Source organism: Elephas maximus, chromosome 22 (genome assembly GCF_024166365.1).
Source record: "Elephas maximus indicus isolate mEleMax1 chromosome 22, mEleMax1 primary haplotype, whole genome shotgun sequence".
Lineage (NCBI taxonomy): Eukaryota > Metazoa > Chordata > Mammalia > Proboscidea > Elephantidae > Elephas > Elephas maximus.
In genome coordinates this window covers 8,721,267-8,736,289 of record NC_064840.1, presented here as the reverse complement: position 1 = coordinate 8,736,289, position 15,023 = coordinate 8,721,267, and the positions used below count along the sequence as shown (strand labels likewise).

General features: G+C 45.2%; 1 protein-coding gene across 2 annotated transcripts in view; it reads left to right on the top strand.

The window, feature by feature from the left end:
- Window positions 1–2,095: 2,095 nt before the first annotated feature.
- P2RX7 (purinergic receptor P2X 7) overlaps window positions 2,096–15,023 on the top strand; it is a 49,337-nt gene continuing 36,409 nt past the window's right edge. The window contains exon 1 of one of the 2 annotated variants that reach the window (XM_049865268.1): window positions 2,096–2,256. In XM_049865268.1, the coding sequence (XP_049721225.1) occupies window positions 2,132–2,256 (125 nt within the window). In that variant the 5' untranslated portion in view covers window positions 2,096–2,131. The remainder of the gene's footprint in view (window positions 2,257–15,023) is intronic. The other variant, XM_049865269.1, reaches the window with a different exon arrangement.

Here is a 15,023-nt window from a genome sequence, read left to right as displayed (position 1 = left end):
AGATTAAATTGAAACGAAATGGTGTTTTAGTAGGCTTGAAGCCAAGCAGGAGAAGTTATGGATTGAATTGTGTCACCTAAAAAGATATGTCGGAGTCCTAATCCCTGGTCCCTGTGAATGTGACCTTGTCTGGAAATAGAGCCTTTGAAGAGGTTATCAGTTAACACGAGGTCATATTGGAACCGGTTGAGTCCTAATATGATCTGAGTGGTGTCCTATAAAAGAGAAGACATAGAGGGAAGACAGCCACTTGACGAAGGTGTGATGCTGCAGCTGTAAGTCAAGGAATGCCTGGGGCTCCCGGAAGCTGGGAGAGACAAGAAAGGATCTTCCTTCAGAGCCTTCAGAGTTAACAGGGCCATGCCTTGGAAACTCTGGTGGTGTAGTGGTTAAGTGCTACAGCTGCTAACCCCTGGGACTCCCGGAAGCTGGGAGAGACAAGAAAGGATCTTCCTCTAGAGCCTTCAGAGTTAACAGGACCCTGCCTCGGAAACTTTGGTGGTGTAGGGGTTAAGTGCTATGACTGCTAACCAAAAGGTTGGCAGTTTGAATCCGCAAGGCACTCCCTGGAAACTCTATGGGGCAGTTCTACTCTGTCCTATAAGGTCGCTGTGAGTCGGAATTGACTCAACGGCACTGGGTTTGGTTTTTTTGGTTTTGCAGACTTCCTGAATTCAGATGAGTAGGCTTCAGAATCGTGAGACAAGGAATCTGTGTTGCTTTAAGGTGCCCACTTTGTGGTGCTTTGTTAGGGCAGCCCTAGGAGTCTAAGACAGGGGCCGGCATGAGATCTGGACTGCAGAGTCTTGCCCTTCCTGGACAGCCCACATTCAGAAGGTGATGATGCAGGAGAAGAGAGGCCTGGTTTCCTCAGCCCAGTGCAGGGCAATGCTGCAGGGTCATTCTCATGTCTGATTTCCACTGGGGTCGACTGAGGCTGTTGTTGGGCCTGCATCCCAGATCTCTGCCCAGTCCTTCTTCCTTCCCCTCCTTCTACAGTTGTTGGTACCAAGAGCACATGCAAGAAAACAGCCTACACTAGGCCCTAGACCTGGGCTAGTTGCCTACCTTGCAGACCAAAAACCAAACCCGTTTCCGTCGAGTCAATTCCAACTCATAGTGACCCTAGAATTCAGAGTAGAACTACTCCCTAGGGTTTCCCAGGAGCAGCTGGTAGATTCGAACTGCTGACCTTTTGGTTAGCAGTGGCATTCTCAACCACTGCGCCACCAGAGTCCTACCTTTCAGGGCTCTACCTGAAAGTAAGTGGAGGAACACAGAGTACATGGCAGTGTGGTCTTGAAGGGCCAAAGATCTGAGACCATGCTCCAAATTGACCAGATTTCAAATACTGTCTGAGATGAATCTCCAGACCTGGTTATGAATCAACAAATCTCAAAGTCAGCTGGGAAGGCGGCTCTTTTGGTGGCAGTGACAGAAAACTATCTCGAGGTTCTGAAGGGAAAATGGAGGGACTTATTGGAAGGACATGAAGCTAGCCTTAGGGGAGTGCAGCTAGCTTTAGGGGAGCAGATCTGGAGAGTCAAACCGGAAATATCCAGCATAGAATAGATCCCTGCCCCCACCCTCAATCTGCAGACCAGAGTGTTGTGAGAAAGTGGGGGTGGAAAGAGAAGGGGAGACCTTCATTCATACATCTGGGGCTGAGTAATCCTTTGTAGAAACTTATCCATCAGTGTTTGAGTGGGCTTTGAGGTCATGGAAAGATCTGGGTCCTTTTCTGAGGCACAGCTGAAGCCCTGGCTGTCCTGATCTTTGAAAGGCTGCCCCTTTCTTCTGACCAAAAGCAAAAGGAAAAATGGGAAACGGAGAATTCTAGAAATGCCCTTCCTCTGAACAACATCTTTGTGCAGGCATGGGTGGGGGGAGAGGCTGGCTGAGGCTGGGTCATACCGCAGTCAGGCCTACAGGACAGGGTTCTTCTTGTTTATCCTCAGCCACATCTGGGACAACTGCCAGGGCCCGCCCCCAATCTGCAGTCATTGGAGGTGCTCCTAGTTAAGGGTTCCTGCTGAGAACTGGTTCACGGGACTGGGGCTAGCAGTGGCCTGGGGGCTGGGAGGGGTGGGCACTGGTCCAGAACTGAGCAGGGTGCAGCCTCTCTCCTACCATGCCGGCCTGCTGTAGCTGGAAAGACGTTCTCCAGTACGAGACGAACAAAGTCACCCAGATCCAGAGCGTGAATTATGGCACCATTAAGTGGCTCTTACACATGATTGTCTTTTCCTACGTCTGGTAAGTGACGTGTGGGCATGACCCCAAACCTCTGCTGTGGCTGACAGCCCAGATCACTCCACGGTGCGGCTTCAGGGGTGCATCTGGAATTCCACGTGGTTTTTAAGTCTGAAGTGTGTTTCTGCCGGCCAGCTGGTCCAGAGGAAGCAGCGCCTGGGCGGTTGCAGAAAGAAACCACGGGGGGTCGGGGGGTGAGGGTGACTCCTCTGCTTTAGCCCAGGCCTGCTGGGGTAGCAGTGCAAGGCATGCCCCAGGAAGGTGGGAAAATGCAGGGCAACACCCTGGATTCCTGGGGAGGAGGCTGGGATTTCAGGGCACACTTGATGAGAATGCTGGTTTCTGAATCACTACCACTTAGGGGGAGAGAAGCAGACCAGCTTGTATGTGAGAACTGCAGGTCTTCAGTGTCGGGAAGGTTTGTCTCTGGTGATTTTTTTGTTCGTTCATTTGTTTTAACAGCTTTATTGAGATATAATTCATATAACATACATTCACCGATTTAAAATGTACAGTTCAATGATTTCAATATTCAGTTATGTAGCCACCACTACAATCAATTTAAGAACATTTTTTAACACCCCCAAAAGAAAACCCACACCCCTCAGCCATCACCTCACACCCCCTCCTCTCCACAGCCCCTGTCAACCACTAATCTACTTTCTGTCTCTATGGATTTGACTATTTTGAACTTGTCACATAAAGGAAATCAATCCTACAATATGTGGTCCTTTGTGACTAGCTTCTGTCACTCAGCATATTTTCAAGGCCAGTCCATGTCCTAGCAAGTATCAGTGCTTTATTCCTTGTATGGCTGAAAGTATTCCGTTGTATGGATGGACCACATTTTGTTTATCCATTCATCAGCTGGGGGATATTTAAGTTGTTTCCATTTTTTTGCTATTATAATGCAATATACATATATATATATTATAATGCGAAGAATGGGAACGGGAATTTCAGAACACTTAATTGTGCTCATGAGGAACCTTTACGAAGATCAAGAGGCAGTTGTTCAGACAGAACAAGGGGATACTGATTGGTTTAAAGTCAGGAAAGGTGTGTGTCAGGGTTGTATTCTTTCACCATACCTATTCAATCTGTATGCTGAGCAAATAATTCGAGAAGCTGGACTACATGAAGAAGAACGGAACATCAGGATTGGAGGAAGACTCATTAACAACCTGCATTATGCCGATGACACAGCCTTGCTTGCTGAAAGTGAAGAAGACTTGAAGTACTTACTAATGAAGATCAAGGACCACGGCCTTCAGTATGGATTACATCTCAACATAAAGAAAACAAACAAAAATCCTCACAAATGGACCAATGAGCAACATCATGATAAATGGAGAAAAGATCGAAGTTGTCAAGGATTTCATTTTACTTGGATCCACAATCAACAGCCATGGAAGCAGCAGTCAAGAAATCAAAAGATGCATTGCATTGGGTAAATCTGCTGCAAAGGACCTCTTCAAAGTGTTGAAGAGCAAAGATGTCACCTTGAAGACTAAGGTGCACCTGACCCAAGCCATGGTATTTTCAATTGCCTCATATGCACGTGAAAGCTGGACAATGAATAAGGAAGACCGAAGAAGAGTTGACGCCTTTGAATTGTGTTGTTTGCAAAGAATATTGAATATATCATGGACTGCCAAAAGAACGAATAAATCTGTCTTGGAAGAAGTACAGCCAGAATGCTCCTTAGAAGCAAGGACGGCGAGCCTGAGTCTTACATACCTTGGACATGTTGTCAGGAGGGATCAGTCCCTGGAGAAGGACATCATGCTTGGCAGAGTACAGGGCCAGCGGAAAAGAGGAAGACCCTCAACGAGGTGGACTGACACAGTGGCTGCAACAATGGGCTCAAGCATAACAACAATTGTAAAGATGGCGCAGGACCGGGCAGTGTTTCATTCTGTTGTGCACAGGGTCGCTATGAGTCAGAACCGACTCGACGACACCTAACAACAACAACAATGCTATTATGAACATTCATGTATCGATGTTTATGTGTATGTTCTCATTTCTCTTGGGCAGATATCTAGGACTAGAATTGCTGGGTCATGTGGTAACTCTATGTTTAACCTTTTGAGGAACTATCACCAGACTGGTTTCCACAATGGCTGCACTATTTTACATTCCTACCAGCAGGGTATGAGGATTCCAATTTCTCTACATCCTTGTCAACACTTGTTACTGTCTGTCTTTTTTATTATAACCATCCTACTTGAGTGTGAAATGGCATCTTGTTCCCATTTCTCTGATGGTTAACCCCAACTTGCTCTTTGTAATGATAGTAATGATGATAATGGTAACTTGCTTCCACACAGGGAAGCCCTGTAGTTCACTAGCCAAGAGTTAGAGCAGACTATTTTATAATCCTGGCTGTCTCCTTGGCCAAGTCGCTTCACTTCTCTGAGCCTCAGTCTCCACATCTATTCATATAGCTGTGATCATTAAGCAAGAAAAGGCATGAAAAGCTCTTATTACAATGTCTGGAATGGGGTAAAAAACCCATTGCCGTCAAGTAAATTTTGACTCATAGCGACCCTATAGAACAGAACAGAACTGCTCCGTAGAGTTTCCAGAGTGCCTGATGGATTCAAATTGTCCATCTTTCAGTTAGCAGCTGAACTCTTAACCACTAAGCCACCAGGGAATGGGGTAAGGGATCCATAAATAATCGGTACTTTAAAAAATAATCCTAGGATATAATAGGAACTTTCATATACATCCTTTTCCTTCACCCTCAGAGTAATCGTGCCCAACTTTGGGATTTGAGATTTGGAAAAATGGACTCAAATCCCTCACCTCTTTGAGCCTTGATTTCCTCATCTGTAAAATGGAGATAATGGTTGTTGTAAGAATTTAAAAAGTTAAAAAATGCAAAACTATAGAAAAATACTTGGTCATAGCAAGCCCTTAATATCTGTTGGTTCTCATTATTAACAATATTGTTATTAGGGTTATTATTTGATTCATATGTTTGTTGTTGGGTGCCACTGAGTTGATTCTGGCTCATTGCAAAAACCCATACGTGACAGACTAGAACTGTCTCTGCTCTGAGATGGGAACTTGATAGGGTGTTCAAGGAAAAGCAAGGAGGTCAATGTGGCTGGGGCAGAGTGGACAAGTAGGAGAAGGTAGTGAATGAAATGAGATATAGAAGGTGAGTGGAGAGGTAGTATGAGCAGGGAGGGAAGGGAGGACAGATCATGCAGGCCCTTGTAGGGCTTTGTGAACTCTTTGGATTTTATTCCGTGGGAGCTGAGAAGTCATATCAAACCAAAAACCAAACTAGTTGCGGTCAAGTCGATTTTGGCTCAAAGCAGCTCTACCAGACAGAGTAAAACTGCCCATAGGGTTTCCAAGGCTGTAATCTTTACAGAAGCAGGCTGCCACAGCTTTCTTCTGAGGAGCGGCTGGGGGGTTTGAACTACCAACCTTTTGGTTAGCAGCTGAGTGCTAAACCACTGTGCCACCAGGGCTCCTTGAGAAGCCATGTTGTTGTTAGGTTCTGTAGAGTTGGTTCCAACTCACAGCAATTCTATGTACAACAGAATGAAACACTGCCTAGTCAGTCCTGTGCCATCCTCACAATCGTTGTTATACTTGAGCCCATTGTTGTAGCCACTGTCTATCCATCTCGTTGAGGGCCTTCTCTTTTGCTGACCCTCTACTTTACCAAGCATGATGTCCTTCTCTAGGGATTGATCCCTCCTGATAACTTGTCCAAAGTATGTGAGACGCAGTCTCACCACCCTTGCATTCGAAGTGCATTCTGGTTGTACTTCTTCCAAGACAGATTTGCTCATTCTTTTGGCAGTCCATGGTATATTCAATATTCTTCACCAACACCATAATTCAAAGGCATCAATTTTTCTTCATCCTCCCTATTCATTGTCCAGCTTTCACATGCTCATGAGGTGACTGAAAACACCATGGCTTGGGTCAGGCACACCTTAATCTTCGACATTAACACCTTTGTTTTTAACACATTAAAGAGGTCTTTTGCAGCACATTTGCCCAATGTAATGCGTTGTTTGATTTCTTGACTGCTGCTTCCATGGCTGTTGATTTTTGGATCCAAGTAAAATGAAATCCTTGACTACTTCAATCGTTTCTCTGTTTATCCTGATGTTGCTTATCGGTCAAGTTGTAAGAATTTTTGTTTTCTTTATGTTGAGGGGTAATCCATACTGAAGGCTGTGGTCTTTGATCATCATCAGTAAGTGCTTCAAGTCCTCTTCACTTTCAGCAAGCAAGGTTGTGTCATCAGCGTAACACAGGTTGTTAATGAGTCTTCCTCCAATCCTGATGCCACATTCATCTTCATATAGTCCAACTTCTCAGATTATTTGCTCAGCATACAGATTGAATTAGTATGGAGAAAGGACAAAACCCTGATGCACACCTTTCCTGACTTTAAACCATGCAGTATTCCGTTGTTCATTTGAACAACTGACTCTTGATCTATGTACAGGTTCCTCATGAACCCAATTTAGTGTTCTGCAATTCCCATTCTTTGCAGTGTTATCCATAATTTGAGAAGCGATAGAAAGGTTCTAAACAGAGGAATAGAGGTATTGGCATTCGCTTAGGAAGATTTTCCTCTTTCCTGGAGACCAATTCCAAAGGCCACAGACGACTAGAGGAGTGTTGAGAGAGGAAGAGGGAAACAAACTCCACTCTGAATTGTTTCTTCTCCCTCATGCAGTCAACCTCCACCCAGGCACATAGCAAGCCCGGTATTGCCCTCCATAGCCCCAGGCTGTCCATCATCATGGAAATTGTGCTGTTGCTGCTAGTTATGACTGTTCAGATGTGGCTCCTGGCTGGCTGCCTGTCTCATTGGAGGGTGGCCACACACCTGAGAGGCTGGGGTGTCTCCTGTTGAGTAGAAGTGAGTTTAACCCAGAGGCAGAGGAGGCACTGGGACTGGGGAGAAGCAAATCTAACCCAGGCGGGGATTAGGAACATATGTGCCACACAACATTTCACATGCCCAGGGAACTGCATGGGGGTGTGTGTGTAAGCAGAATTTGTCTTTAGGAATGTGAGAGGTAGTACCACTTGTTGACCTGCACAAGAGGGGTCACTGCTCTGCTTTAATAGGTCTTCTTTTGCTCTGTTCTCACTAAAGTTATATAGATAATGGAGGGGGGTAGAGGTAAGAACAGAGGCAGGGAGGCCATTTTGAAGGCTAGTGAGTCATCTGGGTGAGAACTGGTGGTGACCTGGACTGAGGAGGTGACAGCGGTAGTGGAGAAAACTAGATGGATTTGAGTTATAGTGTTGCTGTTGTTGGGTGCCGCCAAGTGGATTCTGACTCATAGTGACCCAATGCAACAGAGTAGAACTGCCCCATAGGGTTTCCTAGGCTGTAATCTTTAAGGGAGTAGATGAGCAAGTCTTTCTCCCACAGAGCTGCTGGCAGGTTTGTACTGATGACAATTCAGTTAGCAGCTGAGCGCTTAACTATTGTGCCACTAGGGCTCCTTGAGTGATTTTAAGAAGGTAAAATAAGAGGATTTGGCAAATGAGTAGATGAGGAGGAGTGAGAGCAAGGGTGGTGAAGAAATGACCATTTTTTTTTGGCTTGGGCAACTGATGGATGGTAGATCCACTTACTGAGACAGGAAATGCAGAAGGAAAAACCATTTTGTGGTAGGTAGATGAGTTTGGAACTGAAAGTGTTAAATTTGAGGCATCTATGACACAGTAATTAAGAGCTCCCCTGCTAACCAAAAGGTCAGCAGTTCAAATCCACCAACTGCTTCTTGGAAACCCTATGGGACAGTTCTACTCCGTCACATAGGGTTGCTGTGGGTCAGATCGACTCAACAGCAACGGGTGGGTAGGCGATAGGACACGTGAATGCAGATGTTTAGCTGTTGTTGTTAGCTGCCATTGAGTTGACCCCTAACCGGATAAGGCTGTTGTGATCCTCAGGGTTGTCATTGGCTGATTTTTGGAAGTAGATCACTAGGTCAATCGTAGTCTGATAGTTCTGTTGAAACCTGTTCAGCATCATAGCAACATGCAAGCCTCCACTGACAGATGAGTGAGGGCTGGACTTGAGGTACATTGGCTGGGAATCAAACCCAGGTCTCCCACATGAGAGGCAGTAATTCTACCACTGAACCACCACTGTCCCCGCTGTATCGCTACACATTCCCAAAAGGCTCCCGCATTTCTCTAGTTCCAGGTTATGTAGCTGTCACTGACTCAAAACACCATCTTTCGTTTAGAAGGTAGTAGATATACAAATCTGGAGCTGGATATATACATCTATATGTCACCAGCGGAAACCCTGGTGGCGTACTGGTTAAGTGCTATGGCTGCGAACCAAAGGGTCGGCAGTTCGAATCTGCCAGGCACTCCTTGGAAACTCTATGGGGCAGTTCTACTCCATCCTATAGGGTCGCTATGAGTCGGAATCGACTCGACAGCACTGGGTTTGGTTTTTTTCTTTTTTTATGTCACCAGCATATAGATGATGACTAGAACTGTGGGGGTAGCTGAAACTGACCAGCAAGAGATATGTAGAAGAGAAGGTAAGAGGGCTGTCTTAGTTATCTAATGTGGCTATAACAGAAATACCACAAGTAGATGACTTTAACAAAGACAAATTTATTCTCTCATAGTTCAGGAGGCTGGAAGTCTAAATTCAGGTTGCCAGCTCCAGAAGAAGGCTTTCTCTCTGTCAGCTCTGGGGTAAGGTCCTTGTCATCAATCTTACCTTGGTCTAGAGGCTTCTCCGTGCAGGAACCTCATGACCAAAGGACAGTTTCTGCTCCTGGCGCTGCTTTCTTGGTGGTATGAGGTCCCCACATCTCTCTACTCGCTCTTCTCTTTTATATCTCAAAAAAGACTGGCTCAAGACACAATCCAATCTTGTAGATTGAGTCCTGCCTCATTAACATAACTGCTACTAATCCCATCTCATCAACATCATAGAGACAGGATTTACAACACAGGAAAATCACATCAGATGACAAAATGTTAGACAATACTGGCATCATGGCTTAGCCAATTGATACAGATATTTTGGGGGGACACAATTCAATACAGTATGTTCCATCCTTTGGCCCCCCAAAATTCATGTCCTTGCCACATGCAAAACACATTCACCCCACCATATCATAGCAAAAGTCCTAAATCAACTCTAAGTCCAAAATCCAAAAATTCTTCCATATCTGTGAAATCTAGAATATAAGTTATCTGCTTCTAAAGTACCACGGTGGAAGAGGCACAAGCTAGACATTTTCATTACAAATGGAAAAAACTGAGGGAAAGAAGGGATGACAGGCACCAAGCAAGTCAGCAGAACACATTACATTAGCCCTCAAGGCTTGAAATTAACCCTCTGTTCTCTGAGACCATTCAAACAAAGGCCCTGCCCCCCAGACTCTAGGTATTAGCCACACTCTCAGGATTCTGGGTAGAGGACCCTTGGCCCTGGGCTTCGGCTCCACCTTCCAGGCCCCCTGAACAGCAACTCTGCTCCCTCAGACTTGGGCGGCCCCATTCTCCTAGTCCATCTGAGTGGTGACTCTATCCTTTGAGACTGAGGCAGCTCTACTTCCTGTGCTCCTTGTCTCTTCAGCTTCTGCTTTTATATTTCAAAAGAGACTGGCTCAAGACACAATCCAATCTTGTAGATTGAGTCCTGCTTTACTAATATAACTGGTTCCTTGGCCTCTCAGCCCCTCAGGCCTCAATGCCTGAGTCTGTCCTGCTGGGGCAAGTGTTCCAAAGCTCTTTAGCGCCACCAGTATGTGCCTGGAGGCACCCCACTCTGCCAGGAAACTTCAGTCAGAAGGCACTCAGCTGTCTTGCTCCGTGGGTCAGCAAGCCCAGGCCCACTGATAAGTGCCCAAAGGCACCCCACTCTGCCAGGAAGCCCCCTGCACAAGGGCATTTAGGTCTCTCACTCTGTGCTTCGGCTCCAGTGCTGTCTCAAGCTAGTCTCCTTGTTCTGCTGCTGCTGCTGTTTCTCTACTGCTGCTTCTCACTGTCTGTACCGTATCCTTTATAACAGCTCTCTTCACTTCCTTCTAAGTCCTCACCAGAATTGTCTTCAATGTGCATAATTCCACCAACAGTCTCTCCAAGACAATCTATACTTTTACTATTAGGCACTTTAAAACTCTTCCAGCCTCTATTCATTCAGTTTCAAAACTGCTTCCACATTTTAGGTATTTGTTAGAGCAGCACCCCACTCTTGGTATCAAATGTCTTAGGCTGGGTTCTCTAGAGAAGTAAAGTGTATCACTATATATAAACACATTTATATCAAGGAAATGGCTCACACGGTTGTAGAGGCTGGAACCTCCCAAGTCTGTGGGACAGGATAGAAGCTTCTCCTAATTCATGTAGCCGCAGGGGCTGGAGAACACAAGATCGGTAGGTCAGAGAGCAGGGCTCTTGCTCACAGGCTGCAAAGATCCAATGTATCCCAAGATCAGCAAGCAAGATCGCAGGTAAGCTGCTAGCTCAGGTTCCAAGAACTGGAGGTCAAATGCACAGGAGCCAGCTGCAGGATTCAGGACAAGCAAAAAGCCCCCAAGCCCTGCCAGAATGTCTGCTTGTATTCCATGCAGACCACATACCCAGGGAAACTCCCTTTCAACTGATTGGCTGCTCACAGCAGATCCTGTCATGGGGGTGATCACGTATCAAATCTTAACAGGGAAGTGATTATAACATTATACGACTGCCAAAACACTAAGAATCATGGCCCAGCCAAGTTGACACACAATCTTAACCGTCACAAGGGTCTAGGACAGACTCATGGGGAACACTAACCTTTAGGGGGTGAGAGGCACACATGTGTCTGGAGAAGTCTGAGGAGGAGTGGCTACAGAGGCCCAAAGAAAGTCAGGAAAATGTGGATTCCTGGAAGATAAGGGGAAAAGGGGAGGGGGTACCTGGTCCGTCATATCAAGTACCACTGAGAGTTTCAGGAAGATTGGGTCTATGGTGGGTCCCTTGGACTTAGTGACAAAGGTGTTAGTGTTTATTTGGCAAGAAAAGCTTTAGAGAAGTGGTGGGGGTGGAAGCCAGAGTGGAGTGGGCTGTGGAGTGAATGGAAATGCGGAAACAGATGTGATGACTCACTCTTTCAAAAGACTTGGCTACAAAGGAGAAGGGAGACGTAGAGTGGTGATTGGAGAAGATAGGGTGAGGGAGGGTTTTTTTTAAGATGGGAAAGGATGTTTAAATGCAGAAGGAGAGGAGACAAGAGAGATGGAGAAGTTGATGGGATAAAGAAAATTATCTTCATCATCAAAGTCATCAACTAGTAACCACAAGGAAAGCTCGTTCTGCTCCAGGATTACTGTAATTATTAGATATTTCTTCCTTCTACTGAGCCAAAGTCTGTCTCCTTATAACTTTCACCTTTTGGTTATAGTTTTTCCTGGTGGTCCCTCGTCTACACTGCGAGTGTGTCTCTCCTCTTCTTCAAACTCATAGCCCCAAGTTCTCCAGCCATGTGCCCTGATAGAGCATCTAGACCCGTTGCTAGCTCAGCCAAGCCCACACAGTCACCCTCTCGTTTGTCAAGACCCTCTTAAATGGTGGCGTACACACTCTTGCTTTGCTGGCAGAAGCATGAAATGGTTCAACCTTTTCTGGTTTGGCAAAATGAATCGAGATGCAAAATGCACACACCCTTTGACCCAGAAATTCATCCTGAGGACTTAACACCTTAAGTGTGAGAAGATGCTTGCCCAAGTGTGTGCATGGCAGCATGAGACAGGAGGGGGCAGAGGAAGGGAAGCACGGTGGTCGAGAGCGCAGGCTGTGGACCCAGACTGCCAAGTTCAAATCCAGCACTGCTGCTTACTATGTGAGCCTGGGCAAGTTATTCACCTTCTCTGCACCACCGTTGCTTCAGCTATAAGGCAGGAGTGATACCAGTACCTTCCTAACAGGGTTTTTATTTTTTGGGGGGGGGGGGAGGGTGAGAATTAAGAGAGTAAATATGTGTAAATAAAACATACTTTGAAGATTTCCTGGCACACAGTGAAAGCTATTATCTTGGTTCCAAAAATGTTTATAATCGAGAAAACTGAACAAAAGTTCTAGTTAAATATCCACCAGTTGGGGAGTGATTGGCGAATTATCACAAACATTCCATATGGAATTTCCAATATTTGACTGTTTTTGCTACAAAAGTGGGCAGTTTCATATGTTTCAATCTAAACATTAAAAAGTTTTGTAGCCGTTAAAAATCATTGCATATCATAGATCTATAGCCTAGACTTATCTTCATTGTCAGGGAAAGAATAACATTGATTTTTACTAAAAACAGCAAGTTGCTATTGTATGTATACATTGTAGCTATACAGCATGGATAGTGAGGTCATATTTATAACGCTGGGTGCACATATTTGTGTGTCTAGGTATAGAGAGAAATCTGGAAGACACTTTCAAAATTTCAACAGTGGTTACCTCTGGGAGGGAGAACGTTGGAAGCTTTTCATGTTCTTTGTGTTTTTCTGTGGTATTTACACTTACAACAACAACATGGATCTTTTAAAAAAAAAAGTATGGCTCAAAATCTGAACGCAGAACTCTTCTTGTGGCTTGTTCAGGGTATATAGGTCATTGGACTTACCAAGGGCTGAATATTCTACTTCTCTCAGTGAAGCTTAAGATGGACTAGTTTTTTCTGGATGATATAACTCATATGTGCATAGAACCAAAAAACAAATCCACTGCTGTCGAGTTGATTCCAACTCATAGTGACCCTACAGGACAAAGCAGAACTGCCCCATAGCATTTCCAAGGAGCAGCTGGTGGATTAGAACTGCCGACCTTTTGGTTAGCAGCCGAGCTCTTGACCACTGTGCCACCGGGGCTCCCATATGCATACCAAAAAAAAAAAACTCAAACCTGTTGCCATAAAGTCGATTCCAGCTCATAGTGACCCTATAGGACAGAGTAGAACTGCCCCATAGAGTTTCCAAGGAGCACGTGGTGGATTCGAACTGCCAACCTTTTGTTTAGCAGCTGTAGCTCTTAACCACTGTACCTCCAGAGTTTTCCCCATATGCATAGGGTTATCTAAAATCAGCTCTTCTTAACACAAACCTCTGCCAAGCTGGGCTACCCATAGTATGTATTTATATAATTGATACTTTGAGCTCCAGGATAGGACTTTACTTTTATCCATTTTATTGGAAAATGTTGACCAATAGATTGGGACTCACTTCCTGCCCTCCCTATAGCAGAATGTCTAGAAAGTATTGTGTTCTGGAGTGAGAGTTTTTTTTGAATGAGAGAAAGAGTTTGGGAGGTGAGAAAAGAAAGGGTTTTCCAGATGTGCTAGATGGTGATGGAGCCAAAGGGAGAGAGAAGTGACAATGATGCCTTAGTCACTCTATGGGAAGCAAGAAACAGGAACTCAGTCAAGTGAGCTTGAGGAAAGGTGCATTGGGGTGGGATAGGGGTTCTTATACAACTACAGCAGGCCTATCCCATTGTGGCAGGCAGAACAGAGCGAGAGATAGCTGCCGTCAAGTAGACTCTAACTCATAGAGACCTCGTGTATAACAGAACAAAATGCTGCCCGGTCCTGTGTCATCCTCACAATCGTCGACATGTTCGTGCTCATTGTTGTGACTATTGTGCCAATCCATCTCACCAAGCGAGGGCCTTCCTTGCCTTCATTGGCCCTCTACTTCACCAAATATGATGTCCTCTTCTCTCCCATCTCTTGATGACATGTGGGAAGCAAGCACATCGGACAATGTTCTGTTATGATCCATAAGGTTTTCACTGGCTAATTTTTGGAAGCAGATTATCAGGCCCTTCCTCCTTATCTACCTTAGTCTAGACGCGCCACTGAAACCTGTCCACCAAGGGTAACCCTGCTGGTATTGGAAATACTGGAGGCATAGCTTCCAGTATTACAACAACGCACAAGCCGCCACAGTATGACAGACACCACAAACTGACAGGCGGTGGTCAGTCCCCAGGGGATTAGGACACAAACATCTTTGGGCGGAGTCATTATTCTGTCTACCACACTGATGGTGAGAAAATGCTGGGATCTCAAGAGAAGGACAGAGAGTTGTGAGAGAGAAGGCAAGATGAAAGAGGTGGAGAAGGAAGCCAGTGGAGGCCTTCGGGGATTAGACAAAGAAACGTGCTATCAGCAGTGTTAACCAGATTTCCGTCAGGTACCAGACGGGAGGACAGTTCACTTTGGGCCACACTCTTTTGCTTCAGTGTTACCTTTGCTCAGTAAGCTCTACTGTTTTTTTTTTTTTTTAAATCGGATAGAAAATCACATTTCATTAATCTTGTCAGAATAAACAGGAAAAAGAAAAAGGATTACAAAAGCCATTCATTGAAAGTGAGCAAATAGGCAATACAGAGAGTCATGAGGAAACTCACCAGTTGTCACCCCACAACCTTAACTAAGCAGAAAGCTGCTCCGGAAGTGGTGATTCTGCCTGTTACAGGTCTCTTTTAGAAGTCAGCAAACTATAGCCCACAGCCCAGATATGGCCACAACTAAGAATGGTTTTTTACATATTTGAATGGTTGGGGGGGAAAAAAAAAGCCAAAGAGTAATAATATTTTGTGACTTGTAAAAATTACATGCAATCCAAATTTCAGTGTCGATAAATAATGTTTTAGTGGAACACGGCCACCCCCATTTATCCACGTGTGTCTGTGGCTGCCTTGTGTTATAAGCCACACCTGCAGAACTGAGTGGTTGCCGCAGAGACAGTGTGGTCCTCAAAGCC